Raw genomic sequence first — 20,915 nt, 5'->3', positions numbered from 1 at the left:
TGGCAAAAATAAGCACTTGCTGCTGAAAAGCTGAGGAAACCTGGTGGGCTCAACGCTGGAGCACTTGGGCCGTGGTGAGACAGACTGGAGGAACTGAAAGGGCACTGCTGCTGCAGCTCCCCAGCGGGACACAGGAAGGTGAACGGGCTGCCTTTGGCAACAGGCTGGGCAAACCCTGGACACCGAGATTGCTGTCCTCCCTGGATCTGACAGGGAACCTGCAAGGAACACTGCACATGCAGGACAGGACAGACAAAGCATGGGCTGGCGCAGGACAACGAAAACTGAGCAGGACAATCCACTCCTCTGACACATGGCCTAGCGAGTTCTCCTCAACTTCTGGAGTCGCAAATACTCTGAAACTGGAAAAGCCTTACAGGGAACTCAAGTTTGGCTGTTCCTGGTTCTTTTGAGGTATCTGTTTATGGCCAATACTAGAAACAGGATAATGGCAAAAGTCAATGGCTGAGCCAGGGACAAACTGGGCCACCACCAGGCTAAACTGGCTTAGGGACTGTTAAGTTTCAAAACTAAAATTAGAAAAATACTGGTTCTATGTGGCTTTAACACCAAATTGCTATGTTTAGACACCAGAACTCAGCACTGCCTTCTAAGAGCCATACTAAACAAAAGAGGTTTTGAAGCCCATCCCATATTCGGGGAAACAGACGTAACCAGTACTTTGCTCAAACTGCAAAAGTCAGGGTATGAACCCAGTGTCCTCTTTGCTACCCAGAGTGACATCTCAAATGGCCATTACAGTCTTTCAAAAGCCTATTGGGCAAGTCCACCCTACCCAGCAATTTGCTACAACCACCAAACTTCCTTTCCATGTCAACTATGACTATGGCAGCGAGGAATCCACACAACGTCTTCAAGGAAAGACGCTGCCAAAGAGTCACTATCCGGGGGCAATGTACCAACAGTCCTATCTCACAGGGGCCGAACGCTTCCAAATGGCCAAAATACGGCATCATTTCCTATCAGACACTGTAACTGGTCCTCTTAGCAGGGAAACATTTGTTATCTTTAAACACGAAACAAACCAATTGTAGAAAGCCCAGGTCTGCTTCCACTACTGCCTTCCAATTGGTGAAGTCACTTAAACTAACAAAGCGGACACAAAACAGCACCCCTCAAATTTGGCAACAACTGCAAAGGTACACAAATGACTCCAAGCACTATAAATAAGCCGTGGATGAAAACCTGAACTTTTTTTTTTTTTAATTAAGTTTCCACCGTCCCTCCCCGTGCCCTCTCCCCGAGCACCGCCGGGCGGATCACGGGGGTCGCGGGGATTTTGGAAACCGACCCTTGTGTCCCTCCCCATTCCCGGCCCCTGCCCCCCGCCCCCCGCCCTCCGCGGCCCGGCCTCACCTGCCAGCGCTAGGATCTGGGCCTTGTGCAGCAGCAGGCGGTCGCCCCACTCGCCGGGGCTCTCGTCGTCCTCGTCCGCCGCCTCCTCGGGGTTGCGGTACACGGTGTAGACCTTCTGGTTGTCGAAGTCCTGCTGGGAGGTGGGGCTGAAGTCCCGCACGCGGGACACGGGCAGCGCGTAGCACACGTTGTCCTCCAGGAACCGCACGAAGGCGTACATGGTGCGGGGCGGCCGCGCGGCTCCGCGCCCGCCGCCGTATTGTTCCTGCGGCCGCCTCTGCGCTCGGCTGAGCGGGCCTGGCCGCGCCGCCCGCCGGGCCCCAGCCGGCGCCGGCCAGGCGCGAGCAATCCAGCGCGGAGCGACGCGAGTGGGGCGGGCCCGGGCGGGGGGAGCGGCGGCGGCCCCGGCCCCGCTCCGTGCCCGCCGCTGGCAACGCCCCGCCCGCGGGCCCGCACTGCCCCGGGCCGGCACTGCCCCGGGCCGGCACAGTGCTCCGGGCCGGTACTGCCCCGGGCCGGCACAGTGCCTCACCGCCCTGCTGCCGGTACCCCGCGGGACACAGCCCGCACTGCCCCGGGCCGGCACACTGCCCCGGGCCGGCACACTGCCCCGGGCCGGCACACTGCCCCGGGCCGGCACAGTGCTCCGGGCCGGCACAGTGCCCCGGGCCGGTACTGCCCCGGGCCGGCACAGTGCTCCGGGCCGGCACAGTGCTCCGGGTCCGCACTGCCCCGGGCCCGCACACAGCCCCGGGCCGGCACAGTGCCCCGGGCCGGCACACTGCCCCGGGCCCGCACACTGCCCCGGGCCGGCACTGTGCCCCGGGCCGGTACTGCCCCGGGCCGGCACACTGCCCCGGGCCGGACACTGCCCCGGGCCGCACACTGCCCCGGGCCGGCACTGTGCCCCGGGCCGGCACTGTGCCCCGGGCCGGCACACTGCCCCGGGCCGGCACACTGCCCCGGGCCCGCACACTGCCCCGGGCCCGCACACTGCCCCGGGCCCGCACACTGCCCCGGGCCCGCACTGCCCCGGGCCCGCACTGCCCCGGGCCGGCACACTGCCCCGGGCCGGCACACTGCCCCGGGCCCGCACTGCCCCGGGCCGGCACACTGCCCCGGGCCGGCACACTGCCCCGGGCCCGCACACTGCCCCGGGCCCGCACAGTGCTCCGGGCCCGCACTGCCCCGGGCCCGCACACTGCCCCGGGCCCGCACACTGCCCCGGGCCGGCACACTGCCCCGGGCCCGCACTGCCCCGGGCCCGCACTGCCCCGGGCCGGCACACTGCCCCGGGCCCGCACTGCCCCGGGCCCGCACTGCCCCGGGCCGGCACACTGCCCCGGGCCCGCACTGCCCCGGGCCGCACACTGCCCCGGGCCGGCACACTGCTCCGGGCCCGCACACTGCCCCGGGCCGGCACACTGCCCCGGGCCCGCACACTGCCCCGGGCCCGCACACGGCCTCACCGCCCGCACGGCCCCGCCACCGGCGCCGGGGAGCGCAGAGCCCGCAGCCCGCATCCCGCCCTCGGCCCGGCCGGCTTCGGGCGCCCGTGCTCGAGCTCGGCCCCGGGAAAAGCCTCGGGAAGATTTTTTTTTGTCCTCGAGTTGAAAACTCCGTACACGTGTGTCGCAGAAATAGGCTTTGTTCCAGAGAATCATGGAGCGGTTTGTGTCGGAAGAGACCTTGAAGAAAATCCCGTTCCAGCCCTGCTGCCGCGGGCAGGGGCCTTCCCCCGGGCCGGTTTGCTCCGAGCTCCGTCCAGCCCTCGGACACTGCCAGCCACGGGCCGTCCTCACTTCCCTGCACAGCCTGGACCGGGGCCTCCCCACGCTGACCACCCTAAAGAATTGTTTCCTGATGGCCGCTGTAAACCCACACTCCTTCTGTTTGAAGCTGTTCCCCCGTCTCCTGTCACCACATGCTCTTATTACAAGTCTCTCCTCATCTTCCCTTTAAGTCCCTTTCAGGTGTTCCAAGGCCATGATAAGGTCACCCTGAAGCCTTCTCCGGGCTGAACAATCCCGGTTCTCTCCGTCTTTCCTCCTTGGAAAGGTGCTCCATCAGTCTGATCAACCTGGTGGTCACCTTAGGAGGGCAAACAGAGGGGTGCCACACAGTGGGATTTGTTCTGAGGGCGGGGAAAAGGGGCAGGAGGGACCTTGGTGGGGACAGTGGGTCCTTTCCAGCCAGAAAACACCACACAGAACCCCCCACACTCATCTGCCACTTGGAAACAGCACTGGAGCATCAGCTTTTACATGAATGTCCTCATGGTAATGCAGAACCGCCTGTGCTCCATCACTCCGTGCCCTGGGGGTTGTTGGAACAGCACAAAGCTCCTCCAAAACGAGCACAGAGAGCTGGGAAATGCTGTGCTGATGTGTCAAACAAGGGTTAGAGATGGCGCAAATTTTAACACAAATTCCCAAACTTTTGGAGACCCTTAGATACCGAGTACAGATGTGTTGAGCTTCTCATATGGAAAGGGTAATGTGGCAACATTGCTTATGGTTCACAGCAAACTCTTACTGCTGTTTCTAGTCCTGAGGACTGCTTTACCCAACCAGACTTAGGAACAGAACAATCACATGGGATGAACTATTTAATGTGAAAATAGAAAAAAAAATAAAATCACAGAATGAGTATGGGAGAGAGTCATCACCAGTTTTTTGTTTGCAAAACACCAACACAAAATGAAACCAAAATATATCGCCTTTGAGGGTTTTTGTATCCGTAGGCATTTGCAGTGCTATCTGCCCGTTTGCACTGAGTAAAACCACACTGAACTTGTTTTCCTTGGTTATCTTTTATAGACTTCCTCCTACACGGGGACAGACCACAGGCTGGAAAACACAGAGTTCAGTTTTGACTGAGCGCTGGCACAGGTTCCCAGAGAGCTTCTGGAGTTTCCATTGTTGGAGGTAACTCAAAAGCATCTGGATATGGTGTTGGGGAACCCCTTGAGCAGGGCCTGGATTAGGTGAGCTCCTGAGCCCTCTTCCAACCTCAGCCATTCTGTGATAGTGCCAGAAACTTTTTGTTGTGCCCAGCAGAAATCTCTGTGTCTTAAACAGCACGTGAAAACATAAGGAATCCATACAGGTGTAGTTAAGCCAATGTAAGTATTTCACCAACGAGCTGTAAACTTCCCATACAGTAATGGCAGCTTTATTATTTTAGCAATTACAGAGTTTTGCAAATACTCCAGTTTAAGATTGGGGAGTTAAATGGCACTACTTTATGTTAACAATAAAGTATTGCCAGACTGGTGTGTAATTACAGGCAAATATAAGTCTGCTGCAAAGTATGGATGACAAATGTATTCTAGTAGTGAGTCTGCAAGGGAAATGAAATTCCAGCAAGGATTGTGTTGCTGATCAAACAATACCGGCTGCTGTAGCACTGCTGTGTCCTCTGCCTCGTGTTACAGTGGGGTACAGGGAGCTGCTGAGAGGTGGCAGGACAGGCTGATTGCTGGAATTACTCCATGGACACTGTTAAAATTACGTGAAGGACAATTTTGTACTGCTAAGTTCAGTGGCCAGTGAGGAATTGGGTAGACTGTCTCCTGCCAGGATTGTATTCCCTCCACAGCTGAATTCTATTAGGGGTGTGCAAGGCTGCTGTCGAGGGAAAGGGCCTCAGAGCAATAATAAAACTGGAAATAAAAGGAAACAAAGAGAAGGTCAGGACTCAAAGATTAGTTTGAGTTGGAGGGAGAGAGATCTCTTTGGGTACCAAGGACGCCTGGGTAATTTGTCCCAATGAAAGAAAACCCAAAGGCTTCAGTGAAGGCACCTAGCCCCAGAGCGGGTTTTTGGTTGTTTGGTTGGGGTTTTTGGGGAAAGGGAACACTCTAAACTGGTGTTTGCAATTTTTGCTTTTGAATGTTCAATTACAGTGATGACCAAAGATTTTGTATCAGCAGCAAAAAAATAAAAGGTCTCAAATCCTTTAGGCAAGCTGTTTCCCAGTTCTCCACTGAAGAATATTTTTGGGAACAGATAAGGGTTGGGATGAAAAATGCATGTTTACTCTTGGTCCCTTGCACACACATTGAGCCAGAAGGCATTATAATGCTAAAGAATTAATAATATAAATCCCATACAATTTTTCTTCTGCCTACAAAGAACAGTGTTAATTTCTGGCTTTAAAATCTATAAATAATCTGCACTGGTTAGCTGTGAAGCTGAGGAAAAATCCATTAAAGCAGCAAATGAAACACAAGTCACTTGTCACTCCTGTCTTTTGGACCTTAGCCAGCTGCTTTAACACGGAGTTGAGCTTGAAGTTTAAAGGTGCAGAGCTATTTTAAAGGTGTAGATTTTAAAACTCATTGTTAAGGGAATTACAGGAACCTCACTGGATTTAAATCCTCGAGCCAGTCCAGCCTTTTAGAAACAGCACAGCCCTGCTGAGAAGTAAATTGTTGTACTTTCAAAATGCAAATGAAGCCTCAGCTTAGAAAGTAATACTGTCACTCCAAGAGTGGAGAAACCACAAAGCACGGTCCCAGCCCTTGTGGGACTCCTGAGTGGCTCTTTCTTGGAACACTACTTAGATTTTGCTGGTGTTATTTTTCTTGAAAAGTAAAAAAAGCATTCAAGCAAAAGCAGATGTCCGCAGCTTTCATGTGCACTCTGTGTTTTCACTAAAAACACAAAATGAAAAGCTAATAGTTCCAATAAAAGTTATGCAGGTGCTAAATCTCTTTTCACAGCAAAACATTAAAATTAGGCTCATCATTCACATTATTCCATATTTAGTACCAAATGCTCAAAGGACACCATATTGACTTTAAATCTTCTATGGAAGAAATTCCCATTTTCCTTTACTCTTCCAGTGGAGGTGCTTCATTACTACCTGACTCTTCAGCAGTAACCATCCAATGGACTGCTACTAGGAATCCCTACACATTGAGTATGTGGTTTAGAAAACTATTGTTTATTGTGGATTTATTTTGTCCTCCAAGTAGTGCATTTCTTACACAATTGTTTTCAAGCTCAAACATACCTTGAAGAAAAAATATATTCACAATTTTTTGGGTAACACTGGAACAATGACATTAAAAGTCATACAAGTCAAAGAACAACTCAGCTAACAGTACACAGGAGCTGAAGACTGTTCAAAGGTGCATGTATGTTCAGGCATACAATATACTCACAATCTGGCAAATTTTTATGAAGAATATGATTAGTAGAGTGGTCAGAAGATCCCTCCATTCCATGGTTGGCATTTTTTATCTTACGGTGAAGTGCAAGACAGAGTAATTTCCATGTATAAATGAACTTTCCTCTGAACAAAGTCATGTACAGCTTCTAGGTGTTTTGAGAGACAGGATGGTTGGAAGGAGGGACTCTACTATCCAGATGGAGCAGGGTAAGCATATGATGGGTCGCTCCCCTTCATATTTTAAAATACATTTTAACTCTTGAGGCACTGTTACCACACTGTACTTTCAGCATCACAGTGATTATATATAAAAGTACAAACAAACAGCAACAACAAAAAAAGTCTTGTTCCTGTGTGGTCCTAGAAGATGGATAAGAAAATATTTGTGTCCATATATAATTCCAAAGCACTCCATTACCAAGAGTAAGGGAACCTAGATTACACAGATAAATTCTGAAGATTTAATCTTTTTAAATCTATGGCCTTAAACCGTCCTCAGTCCCAATTCCTCAGAGTGATCTAACTTTTCTCAGGGCTGTGGATAATACTCAATCATCCTTTACAGTAAACTCTCACACCCTCACAGAATATTCTTTCAAAGAAATGAAGCCCAAGGAACACTTTATGGATCCATTCACATAGGAGACACTTATTTCCCAGCTGGTGCATTCTGTAGCATGAAGAGGTAACGATTAAGCCAAAGTGACCACGGGAGAAGGCACTTTTCTCTCTGTTAATGACTGGCTGGAGAAAGCAAGGACCAAAGAAAAAGCCAGACAGTCATTAACTGCTGAAAATTCCTGACCTAAAGGTCATTATTACTATTATAAAATTGGAATATGAAAAAGTAATTATTTTCTTTGGGTTTTTATATGTATTAAAAATATAAAATTCCGATGTCTGTTGCTGTGGATACTGGTCTGTAAGGTTCTTATCTTTCCCATTCTGGCAGGCTGCGAAACGGATGGATCTGGGACTGGCAACCCTTCAGGAATGTGTGCCAGACCGTATTTTCCTCTTCCAAATTACAGGTTAAATGTGCCCACAGAAAGTCGACAGGAAGCAGGGGACGCTGCCAGTCGGCACCGTCTCTCCTCAGTGGGAGCAGCAATTCCCCCACCTTCCCCCAGCCTTGTCTGGGAGCTGCAAACGACCCCCAAACCGTGGCTTTCAGCTCCTACCCTCATGTACCCCATTCCAAATCTTGCTAAATGCCACCAGCTCTCAGCTAAAAATGCTGTTTTCCGTGCTAGAAACTCCTTCCCTGAGAGGAAAGCAGGGAAGGCTCTGTGTGAGCTGACTCGTGCATGGACTCACCTGTAAAACGTGTCCTTCAGGTGCCATTGCCACCTGCTGCAAAAACTGCTCTGGAGACAATATTGCTCTTGCAGCCCAAATGATCTTTATTGCTACTACCATCCACTGATGGCTTCAGCCTATATATTTTCACTCTAACTGGAAATTTTATTTGAGATTTGCCCTTTCCTATTATAAACCAGACTTTCCTCTGGCATTTGACAGGTGTTTTACTAATATGACTCTAAAAGTAGCTTTACGTACATAGACTGTGCACCGCCACAAGGATTTGATTCCTTCTGTACTTCTGATGAAGAAGTGACTTTCTTTTGGCAAAGACTAAGGTGTTTTTGTAACCTCTGGGCTTCAGTGTAAAATATCATTACTAGACACTGCCTGTGATTATGTTATGGTTTAGACAGAAGACAGATCATCTAAGATGGTATTAATGACCTTTTTTCATAATATTTTCATTTTGATTTTCTCTTTTCATGTCTGTACAGCACTGTTCTGTCTTGAATGAGCACTTATGTCTCATGCTGACAGGGAAAATGATCCTGCAGCCTGTTTCTGCAGAGACCTATTCTGCATGAGAGGTTCACACAAGTAATGTGGGATAGACACAGAAAGAAAGGAGGTCAGGTACTAAAAATGCAAGACTGCATTTTTTCCAAAAAGGTACCTCCACATACTCCCACTTTCCTTTGGATATCTGATTTTAGCAAGAATCTGGACAGGCTCCAGAGATGGTTCTTGCTGTATTGGAAGGTTCTGGACAATCAGCAGCTGCAGGAATTGGATTGAGTGAAGGCAGAGTCAAAACTGCTTAGAAATGTTTTCATGATGCAGTGCTTTTTAATTTATACTTCTGTCATATTCCTTCTAATCCCTTTTAAGGCTGGTTATATTATAAAGTGAGTTTTTAGAAAATGTTCCCAGGACTTAGTGCTCACATCTCACTACTTCAGAAGGTAGAGTTTGCTTCTTCTAATGAAAGTCATAATCAGAGATGGACCAGCTGCTCTTCTGAAGAACATCAACTAATGTGAGCACGTAAAATTCTGTTGTGGAAGGTGAAAGGGAGATAACAGAGCAGGAATAATCCTTGAACATTTCAGAAAAATGCCTTCCTCAGCTGTGTATTGTTAATAATAATGTTTAAATAAAAAAACAGAAAATGAAAGCTGAAACTGCTGGCAAGTGAAAGTGCTCCCTGATCTAAAATCCTTCACTGTGCTCTCTGAACCTCTCCACTCTAAGTAAAACCAGACATCTTTATCATTTATGAATTACAAATGAAGCTGCACCTAGTCTGCTCTATAGGGGAATTAAAAAAACAAAACCAAAAACAACACACAACAAGCAAATGTGAATTGGAAGGAGTTGCTATGACCCAACTCCCAAAAATTCATACAACGGGGTAACTGTGATAGACCCCTCCAAGAATTGTTCTAGTTTTTCAAAGCAGAGTAACTACTTTTATGTCACACAGCATATGAATGACTGGCGTTCATCTTTGTCCCACTTACAAGGAAGGTGTTCCCTCAAAATAGAAAATGGGAGAGGAAACTGATAATCCAAGAGGTGTTTGAAACCTCAGAGGTCTCCTTGCTTTGCTGGTATTTTCCACAAAAGCCTGAGCAACATCTATTGTTCAATAATATTTAACATTCAGGGGAATCAGGATCTTTTTTAAAGTGTGATCAGAAAGAAAGGCCCTTCCTAGGCTGTCCCAGAATTCCTCATAACAAAGAAAGCTTTGTTTCCTAAAGAAATACCTTGCACTGGAATACCCTAGGGAAACCAGGGTTTGGTTTTTTTTTTTTAAACAAAGACGGGAATGTTCAAGTTCGAGGTTCCCTTTAAATACTCTTCTAACATGAATATTTTTAAGGATGCTCTATCAAGTTCATGCATGAAATGTCACCCAGCCGTTAGTATATTTCTATGCAAATACAGCTGTGAAAGCTAATAACTGAAATCTGCATTTTTTCCACATTTCCAGTGTATTAAGCAACTTCTCATTCTTTTCTGTTTTGTAACTCACATTAGCCTCTTGTATCAATAAAACAAAGCTTGGGGTATATTGCTTCCTGCTTGAATTCTCTGCAAACATCAAAGGTGGACATTTGAATAAGCAATTTAATGTATACATTTTTATTCAGTTCAGTATACTGATTTTCTCCTGGTAGGAATAAGAATTCTGCAAGACGACTGCAGAGAAACACACCATTGAGAATATGAATTGGAATATTCTTGCAATGCTTTTCAGTGAGGATGGTGTGATATTAAGATTAGAATCCTGCATATAATCAGATTCTGATGCTTGTACACAGAGTCTGGTATTCCTTTTCCTTTACAAGATTTGTATGCAAAAACACAGCAATCCAATATTTGGAACATGCACTCTCTGCAGATACTACACAGTCCAAACTGATGAAAAAATAATGCTAAGTAAAATAAGGAAGTGTCTGGGGCACTGCAGCATACAAACTTTGCTAAATTCATCAGAAGCTTTACTGTTCTGAAGATAGAAAATATTGCAAAACCAGTCCTTCCAGAACACTGAGAGCAAACAGGGCTTGTATCCGTCCCTTTGTTAAATCTTGGACTGACTCTTTGGGAGCTGTAAATGTTTCTATAATCTTTCAAATTCTCTGATATGATGCACACAGAATTTCTTTCAAATTATCTATATTCCATAAAGTCCCTCTCTTATTATTTAGCAGTAAATAAAGGTAATAAAAGGTAATAAAATAGAAAAGATAAGATAGGTGGGAATTTTATTAGAAGCAAAAGGGGGTACTTCTGAGAATATATCACTGTATTTAGGGAACATAAATATAAGGCCTACCTCCAAATTTTATCCAAAAATGCAAGAGAAAAGACAGAAAGCAAAGAAGTCTGAATTTTGTTTAAGGGCTAAAAGGAATCAGCCCAGTGCAGAAGCTCAGGATTCTGCTTCAATAGTTAACTGATTGGGAAGTAAGCTAATAATGCTTTAGATAAATATTTCCTGATGAGAAGTGATGAATTGACACATTTCTCAACAAGTAATGACAGTTCAGTAGACGCCATTATCTGTCATGCCTCTCACCTGGAGGCACTATATAGAATCACAGAATCATGGAATCGTTTAGGTTGGAAAAGACCCTTAAGATCGTCAATTCCAGCCTTTAACCCGTTAACCCTGCCAAACCCACCATTAAACCATATCCCTGACCACCACATCTGCACCTTTTTAAAATATCTCCAGGGATGGTGACTCCACCACTTCCTTTGGCAGTTCCAGGGCTTGACAACCCTTTCAGGGAAGAAATTTTTCCTGATAACCCAATCTAAGCCTTCCTTGGTGCAGCCTGAGGCTGTTTTGTCTTGTCCTATTGCTTGTTACTCTGGAGGAGGACCAACCCCACCTGGCTACAAGCTCCTCTATGGTAGTTTTAGGAATTGTAAGGAGCCTCCCCTGAGCCTCCTTTTCTCCAGGCTGAGCCCTCCCATCTCCCTCAGCTGTCCCCGATTTGTGCTCCAGACGCTGCCCCAGCTCTGCTGCCCTGCTCTGGGCTCTCTCCAGCCCCTCACTGTCAGGTTGTCCCGAGGGGCCCAGAGCTGGACACAGCCCTCGAGGTGTGGCCTCACAGTGCCCAGCACAGGGGACAGTCACTGCCCTGCTCCTGCTGCCACCCCATTGCTGGTGCAGTCCAGGTGCCACTGGCCTTCCTGGCACAGCTGGCTCCTGTTCAGCCCCTGTCCACCAGCAGCCCCAGGGCATTTTCATGGTCTCTCCAAAACTCACTAAAATCGCTCCTGACAGCTCTCATGGGTTTAGTTTGGTTTGGGATTTTTTTGGTCTACATGGGTGGTAGCCGTTCTTGCCCTCACATCACATAGCAAAGTGAACTCAAAGAGAGGTTGGACCTAGCAAGGACTCTGGTGGACCTCAGATATCTATATGCAGCTTTACAATCCAAGAAACCCCACAGAGTTATTGCTTACCCTGCAGGGCTGTCTCAGTACAGGATCTCAAATACCATCTGTGCTCAGTATGGAAGCTGCCAAACCCCATCCACACAAACCGTGGAGCACAGAGTGTTGTAACTCCCATCTTGCTCTGGAGCAAAGACTAAAAAAGACCCCTCTGTCCTCTTACTTTAATGGCCTGAAATTCTCACCCCTGGTAGGTGCAGATACGAAGCTTCTTTCAAAACTAGGCCAAGGGAGATTTCTTTCAAAATCCACCAACAAGACCAGGAGATCACTACAGTGATGTCTCCCATTTTTAATGGATCAGCTCCTTGCTGGGACTCTTGCCTGGCAAGTGAAGTGCCTGGCTTTGGTTCACCCACCAGCCTGGAGGGGTTCAGCCCTCCCACCCTGCACCTCCACTTGTACAATCCCTTTCTTCACCTAAACACACGTAACTTCCTCCAGTCCAAACCCCCAGGAGAGGAATGCATCTGTCTCCCAGTCTCATGCTCAGTGCATTACACTCCAGATGGGTTCTTGCTGATCCCTTGTAAAGGTAAAAGCACAGGAAGTAACCAAGCTGCTGCAGGGTCATGTATTTCTTCCACTGAGAGCAAACTGCTTTCAATTTACTCATGTTCACAGAATCATAGAATGGTTTGGGTTGGAGGGGACCTTAAAGATTATCTAAAATCACCTCCCTTGACCTCCTGACCGTGCTGTTCTTGATAGGTTTGGCTTTCTGGGCTGCAGGCACACATGGCTGGGTCATGTTGAGCTTCTCATTAAACGACATCCTCAAGTCCTTCTGTCAGGGCTGCTTTTAATCCATTCTCTGCCCAGCCTGTATTTGTGCTTTGGATTGCCCCAATCCACGTCCAGGACTTTATTTTAAGAGCGCATATATAAGAGCAGTCACTGTAAATCAGCAAATTTGCAGAACACTTGTTATTCCTCAGTAATTTCTTTAGGGGTCTGTATTCTAGAGAGAAAAGTATTGCTGAAGTGGGAAGTAAAAAATGTAAGTAGCAATTAGACTCTCTCTTAAATACTCAAATAGCTCCAAGGTTATGTTTTCCCTGAAAAATATTCTCAGTGAGTGTATTTGGTGCTCTTGCAGCACATGATGTGTTTTAACTTCTTTGGGGATTTAAAGTTTTTTAAACCTTCAGATTTTAAGGCAAATGGAAATGTTTACATACGAATGCCTTGCTTTAATTGTCTTGCATTTTGGGGTGTATTTGATTGTGGTCCTTTCTCAAATAGCAAGATCAATATAAATGCCATGCTTAGGAAGACTAAGGCAACTAGAATTCCCTCTGTATTAAAATTTTGCCTAAAATGGCAGCTGTGTCTTTGAGATGCTATTTAATTAACATCAGTAGAAGGCTGTCAGTAATCAGTACTGCTGAGTGGTTTATTTACTTTGAAAAAAATATGGGTTTCAGTACATAACTTTCATCTTTTAAATTTAGAAGTTTTGGTACCAGCAATATAATTTGCGAAGTTATCTCTAGGCAATTAAAATATATTCTATCGTTTAACCTTTGGATGATGTATAAATATGCATAGACACTCCTACAAGGCAATTTGTCTGCCAATCTGGAAAATGCTAACGCTGTAGTCAATAAGTCAACAGACTGCAATGTTAAATTATGAAATCAGAAAGAAGTGCAGTTCGCATTCAATCCAAATATAAAGATCCTAAGGATTTCCAATTTTCTGTGTGGGACAATAAATTTCAAAGACAGCTGTATACTGCCCAAATAATCACGATCTGCAGAGCATGTTCAGGCATTGTTGGAGAGATTAAAACCACAAAAGCAGGGAGGAACAGCTCAGCATCAGATAATCACAAGCAATTCTATGTCAGCAACAGACAGCTGGAGACATATGCCAACAGTATTGTAAAAGTGGGAAAATGGAGATTTTGTGACAGCAAGGACGTGGGTTTCATGCATTAAGCTAAATCTCAACCCAAAACATTGAAATTGTTGTTCAGAACTAACAGCTGTCTGTCACATTGTTCAGAAAATCTACCATTTAGCATAAAAACGATGTAAAGCAAAATTAGACAGAAGAAGGTATTTGTTTCTCTAATATTTTGCATGTTGAGCATCTATTTGATTTCAGTGTTATCAGGGACAAGGAGATCAGAATATTTTTTGCCAGATCAGCTGGAAGAGCTGTCAAGTTATGGACCAGACTACTGATTTGTGAGAAACTTGTGTGAAAAAGCAGTTAGATGGAATTTTATCTACAAATATTTGTCTAAAGATTTTTGCTTCCAAGTACAGTTTAAAAGAAAATGAACAAATCTTGACCTAACTTGAGTTATTCTGTTTTTCCCTTTCCCCTGAGTTTCAAGTGTCCCTGTTCTTCCCTGATACTCATTCCCATCTATCCCCGCTTTTGTCTTTCACTTTCTTAAATTAAACATCTACTAAGAAGTAAGTCCAAGAATAAAGGCTGAAAAAAATCCTATTATATTTATTGCTGTGAAGCAGAAGAGAAAGCAGGGAAAATACTTAGACTTGTGAAGCAAAAAATAATATACCTTTCCACTGCTTTTTCTCAAAGCCTCCCTTATAGACACATAAAAACCTTTTCTTTATTTTTTTCTGTAGTTGACCATGTAAAGTCAAGATTAAAAAATTCAAGGCTCTGAATCAAAAAACCCCAAGTTTTCTGTTTTAACAAACAGTTCTCATAAAACCCTTTGTATGTTGGATTTCTTGTAAAAAGGGGAAATGGCTTGAAAATATTCATGAGGAAGTAAAACCTGTTCTGATGAGACTTCCCCTGCGTATGAAGAGCAGTTTCAGAGTGATGTTTTATAGCAGCGGCTGGGCCTGAACATTGTCTGATTTTACTGTTGAAGCCCTGCCTCTGTATCTCAAGTGTTTTGTCCTGGGATCTTGCCATGATTCCTGAAGCTGTGACTCTCAGGGAGGGTAATGGAGACAAGTGACTTGTGGGGAAAGTCAGGCCCAGGTCCCTGGGGTGTTTGTGTTTTAGGACTCGGAGCCTGGCGCGGGTTGAAGAGCGATGTAATGCTTGAGGCGCCGATGAAAGAGTTTGAAAAACCAATGCAATAAGAGGCGCCAGCAGGGAATGGCAGATTGATTGCAACAACTAATGCCAAAAAGTTCTGAAAAGAAGAAAAATGTAGGCTGAGTAAAAGAAATAAAGAAGAAAGGAGGGAAAGGATAGTAAGAGCTTGCATGCCTACGGCAACTTGCCTGCAGATCGATGTGCGTCGGGGACAATTAATTGAGCAATTCCTGTGACTGGTTTTTACACTGGTGCCTAAACCTTGATGATGCTCTTCAGTCTAGATCAGGAGGTTGGATTGACAGGATCTACCCTAAAAGTCAACTTTACTAAAACTTGGCTTGATGAAGCTCATCTTTTAGATCAATGGAAGGCCAGCACCTCCAGATGAAGGATGGCCCCTCTATTTAGGGATGGGAAGGACCATTCTCTCCTGAAGTGATCACTGGTTCCTCAAATATGTAGCACAGACTGGAGACAGGGTGCTGGTGTGGCTGAAGCAATATAGGGTAAGTTTTGACCTACATCTTCTCCTTCTCCTGCAGATTAATACCTCACTTCTTCTAGTAGCTTTTTTTAAAAAACAAGAAGAGAAACTCCTAATTTTGGGATGTAGTGAATGACTCTGAACCACAAAACTGTGTGAACAGAGGCCCAAAGCCAGCACACCTAATCCTGAGAGGTTCACAGAGATACAAAAATGATATAACAACCCCACAGAGCCCACGCACAGCACCCATCTGCTGTCACAGCAGGATGTGGCTGCATCAATCCTACATCTCATGATTAAAACCTGCTTTAACTCGTGTTTGGGGTCGCTACCATGCAAAATGCATTACAGCGGCCTCCATGCTTCTCTCCAGCTGGAGAACAGCCCATCAGATCAGCACTGCTGGAGGAAAACTGAAGCCACCTGACAGTCTCACCTTACCCAGGCCAGAACACTGACTGCTGCAAAAAACATGAATCAGGAGTAAAACAGAGCGCTGAATGCATTAAGCAAAATGTTCACCGTTGCAAGATCTGCTAAGAACAAAGAAAACAAATCCAAGGAAAGTTAACACTAGAAACCATTTGCAAGGCTGCACAAGTCAGCTAATGAAATGACTGTCGATTGTAGACACAAACCTTCTGTGCTTTCACACAATTTAAATATATAGTAATTTGCATTCAGGTATCCAAGTCTCCCTGAAAAAAAAGATTAACAATAGGATTCGCTTTCTTTCTAGAACCTTTTTTCTCCCTCCCTTCCCCCAGGGGTGGCTCTGATAAGGTCACCTTATTAATGCAGATCTCTGTTTTTCAGAAAGCAGCCAGGAGTTTAACTGTTTCACTGTGAAATGATCTATGAGATGAGAACAGTCCATTTTTTATCCTTGATTGATCATTTCAGCATATATAACAGCAAATCCTAAGGGACAGCACTCAAATCCCTGCCTCAGAATGACCTAGAGACTCAGCTCTAAAAAGTGTTGCGCTCCACTACACAATCCTTCAGCGTTTTTTCTTAACTTCGCATTTTCCATTGAACATAATAAAGTTGCCTTGCATCATTACAGTTCTCTGTAGGAAAAAAAAAATCTCATAAATAAGTAAAAAGTTTTAACGGCTGAGAATTGGGTGCCACTACAGCCTGCTGAGGAGCAGAGCCATCAAGCAGTTAATGCCTTTTCCCTAGACACAAAGGCAGGAGCAGGTCTATGATCTCAATTCAGGTGTCACGGCTTCTCATTTCCTTCCCTGGCCACCAGACACCTGTTTCCCTGCTCTTAATAGCCTGTGATGGGAACTGCCTGGTGCCAAAATCACAGGCTCTGGCTCCTATATGATGAGTTGAAAATAAAGCGATTGCCCTTTATTTTTTTTCAGTTATTTACTGTGTCTAGGCTTTATCTCAATTCCATTGTTAGGTTATTCTTCTCCATTCTGTGAGCTTCCAGCCAACTAATCTTCATTTTGCTTTTTTTGATGACTTTACGCTGACATATACAGAGACCTTAAATAAATCATTACAAATATAAATAGCAATGGCTGGATTACAAAGGATTCTGGAACACTTGTGATAGTAAACTAGCAGGCAGGCAAGCTACAGCTGCCAGCAGCTGATGTAATATTTTAAAGAATTGTTTTCTAGATTGCGTAAGGGAGAATTGTCCTTTGAGCTTCATTCTCAGTTTCTTTCAATCTCTCAAACAGTTCCACAATGTGATGCTCACCCAAAGTTCACAGAGAAATAGCTTATAAATCCCAAATTTCATACACACAGACTGGGGAAAATGCAAGCTTGAGACACAAGCTAGAATTTAGGAAAAAAACCTCCACAAGGATATCTATCTATTGCTAACAGCACCCCTAAACAGATAGACATTTTATCCACAGAAACAGCCACCACATAAAGGAACATTTGAACAAATTTCCCCCTTTTTTCCTTCTATCCTTGCTTCATAAACATTAAACTCCAACAGGGTATTGTATTATAATAATGCAGCCTGTAAATTCCTGTAATCAACTGATGGAGCAACATTAATTATGGAGACTTTGTACAGGCCACACACATCTTTACATCCCTTTATAAAATGCTGACACATTCCCCATCTAAAAGGGATTACAATCACAGAGGATGATCCTGCAAATGCCTACTATTGAATGTAGCATTTGCTATCATGAGTAAGCCCACTGAAGCTACCAGAAACTCACATGGCCAGACAAAAAGCTCTGATTCACATATATGACTAACAAAGGTATTCAGACCACAACAGTTTCTATCTGGCTGTGCTTTTGCAGACCGAGATTTAGACGGTTGATGCTTTCAGACTTGAGAATCAGTCTGGGACAGCAGGCTGGCTGTGAGATGACGCAGGTAAGGGTGCAAGAACAGGTGACGGGTGGCTCAGAAATAAGCTTAAAGAAGGAAGACAAAATTTGGGCATCAGGAAGGCATCAGGTATTTATGTTTTAATGATGATGAAGTTGAGATGGGAGTGGTACATGACGTAGAAGGGATACAGGAGATAATAGCAGAGATGTACTAAAGACAAGATTTGGATTAGGTGGGATTTAGCCAGCAGGGACAGAAGGCTCAGCGCTAATATTGAAAAGATGGGGAAGCAATAAAAGGATTCAAAGAGCAAGAGGCTTAGTTGTGAGCAGCAGGAGAAGTGATTCTTAGCAAGCCATTGCACTTTGGTAGTAGCTGTTGCTCCAAAGGCAGCATACAGAAGGTGGCATCCACAAAAAAGTCTCATAAAACTCCCTGATTACAGCGAAGAGTTTGGGTTCCTGATCTTGTGCCGGTTTGGCAAGAGTCTGTGGTGTGAGTCATGCAATGAAGCAACTTTACAAATGCTGTACAAAAGTAGCTTGTGTAGTGAGCACCCTGAGATGGAATGCCCTTGAATTGAAAGGAATATGCTTTTCCCTGGCACAACATGTAACTGCCTTTCACTTGTCTCATTTGTAGAGAGTGATTTTAGTCTTTGGCAGTGATGAGTGGCACATGTTGGAGGTGTTTTGCCTAAGGTATGCTATTTCATTAGCTGAATGTTGCTTAACAAAGTCTCATCATTTCAGAAGGCACACTATAATGAATTATTTGCAGGTTATCACTGATGGATACATAAAATCCACTGAAAGCATCAACTGTCATTCAGCAATAGCATGGCCTGAATATTTATTACCTTTTATTTACTTTATGTCTATTCTATATCATGGACAGGTAAGAATTCTAAGAAACATTAAAAATCATTTCCACTGATAAACATCCACAATGATAAAATCAATCTCTTTTCACCCCCACCCAAAGCAAAGCAATTCTCTCTCTTCCTCTGCCCTTGCATTAGTAAAGGCCTGAATTTAGGGAGAGTTCTTCCTACAGTGCCTGGTGTTGGCCAACTCAGATATCCTCCCACAGGCAATAAAAATCCCCCTAAAAAAATCCCCATTAGCATGCAATGATCCAGGGACAGAATAAAGCAAGAAAGCCAGATTAGTGTAACAATGATTAGCTTCAGTGTAGAGCATTATAAGGTCAAATTTCTGGTTGCTGGTCTGGGTGACTATTTTTACAGTACAGTGTAACTGAGAAAGGGGCTGCTGACTATTCTCAGGTTTGTGCTAAGGCTCTTGGTATGCCCAGTGGGAATGAGAGCCTTCCCAACAGTGTGACACCACACAGGGCTGCCTTTACCTTGGTTTTCCATAATAAATTCCTGCCTGTTGAATATTAAAGAGATACCTTCAATCACAGACTCTGTAAATATTGGCAACATTATTCTGAAGATCTTACGCTTCCCAAAGTGATTTTTAAAAGGCTATTAATACTTGAGAGATGGGGGTCTTTGGGATTACACAGTTTATGTACAGCAACTTTGGGATGACACAGCAAAGAGAAGTATGTCTGGCAAAGATGTAAAAACAGCAAAGAGAAGAATATTTTCAAACTACTTCAAAATATAACTTGATGCCACAAACACATCCCTTTTAGGAAAAGGAATGAACTCTTGTCTTCTATTTTGCTTTTTAAGGAATAAACCAAATGAGAAAGGTGTTGAGATCTCAAGGTAGTTCAGAATAATTGCAGCACTGCAGCTGAAGGGTTATTACTCTTCACTTTGCAGCAACATGAACTTCCATAAACGTGGGGTGACAGGTACAAACCAACCCAGGACTGGCAACAGGTCAGAACACAACAAGGCTACAAATGGGGAGTGCTCACAGCAAGTCAGTCATGAAATATAAAGGCCTCCTGCAGAGACAAGGGAGGTTGCACTTTTTGCAATAAAACACATCATCTGATTCTCATTTCTATCATCAGGTTGTTTTTTGGTTTTGTTTGTAATTTGCATGAAATATCCTGAGTTGAGTCTGGATTTTATTGAAGTAAATAGACTAATTTTTTTTAATGACCTTCACCTGCTGCTTATATACTGGTCTCCGAGGTCCAAAAGGGATTTGAGGATAAAGGAAAAAATAAAACTAAACCAAATCAAAAGAACAAGCCTAACTGGATTAAAATAAATAAACCTGTATATACTGTCCTCAATTATTGACAACTCTTTGGATTATTACTTCTGAATTGAATCTGACATGCTCCCATGTGATGCACTAAAGCAGTTTAAAGCTGATACAATAATTTAAGGGCTCAACTCCTTCCTTAACATAAAACTAGAATGTTTTGATTTGTTGGAACTTGGGCAATTAGTAATGATACATTTTCTGACGGATCTTGAGCAGGAACAATCACAAACACTGTGCACTTGGTACAAGATTTATTTGTCAGAATGCATGCTTTTTAAATCTGAGTAAAAATGGATTTTGTAAACTGATTGAGATTAATTAAAGGTATAACTCAGGAAAGGAAAAAAATGACTCACTACACATTTATTTGCAGATCATTTTTCACTGGAAAGTTTGCAGGTCTAACGAGCAGAAGCTACTGACACGGCGTGCAAATGGTTCTGCTTTCACATCACAGAGGGAGGGATTTTTTTCTCATTTTTCTTTCCTTGGCTTGTCTGAAAGCCAGGTGTCCAGTCTGTGAGGTTCCTGCCAAGGCACCAGGGAAAAATTTATTTTTCTGAGGAGAAGCTGACCTTACCTACTTCAGGAAAAAAGAGTATGATTCTGGAAGGTCTGGGAAAATACTCTGTATGAAATTTCTCAGAAGTCAGGAGGCAAATATAGAAGAGCTTAAAATATAAATTTGCTCATGTCTTTTTTTTAATGCTTGAGTCTATAAACACCAAAGAAGAAAAAGAAAGTGATGTATATTATAAAGGCTTCAGCAAGGCTGCAGTGTCCCAGTGTAAGCCTATGGACCATGGCTTTAGCCACTTCCCCAAAAGGCTTTTTGTACAACTGCAGCTTTTATTGTAATTTAAAAGAAAACAACAACCAAAATATTAATCCCAGCATATTTGTATTTCAGATGGTTCAGCTACTGTAAATTGATACCCCAGGAAGGGGCTGAAGTGACACCCATGCAGTTTTATCCCATCTCACTGCTGCAGTACAGCCTGGTGCAGCTGGTGAGCAGGGCAAGCCCT

General features: G+C 44.7%; 1 protein-coding gene across 2 annotated transcripts in view; it reads right to left on the bottom strand.

Moving 5' to 3' along the window:
* LOC136365163 (BEN domain-containing protein 5-like) overlaps nt 1-20,915 on the bottom strand; it is a 564,308-nt gene that overhangs the window by 29,183 nt on the left and 514,210 nt on the right. The window contains exon 1 of one of the 2 annotated variants that reach the window (XM_066325515.1): nt 1,378-1,674. The exons of the other annotated variant lie outside the window; for it this stretch is intronic. Coding sequence (XP_066181612.1) covers nt 1,378-1,597 — 220 coding nt within the window. The 5' untranslated portion in view covers nt 1,598-1,674. Of the gene's footprint in view, nt 1-1,377; nt 1,675-20,915 lie in introns of those variants that run through there. 2 annotated transcript variants of the gene reach the window in all.

The sequence above is a fragment of the Sylvia atricapilla genome, chromosome 9, assembly GCF_009819655.1.
Source record: "Sylvia atricapilla isolate bSylAtr1 chromosome 9, bSylAtr1.pri, whole genome shotgun sequence".
Lineage (NCBI taxonomy): Eukaryota > Metazoa > Chordata > Aves > Passeriformes > Sylviidae > Sylvia > Sylvia atricapilla.
Note: the sequence above shows the minus strand (reverse complement) of the source record. Positions and strands in the feature narration are given on the sequence as shown.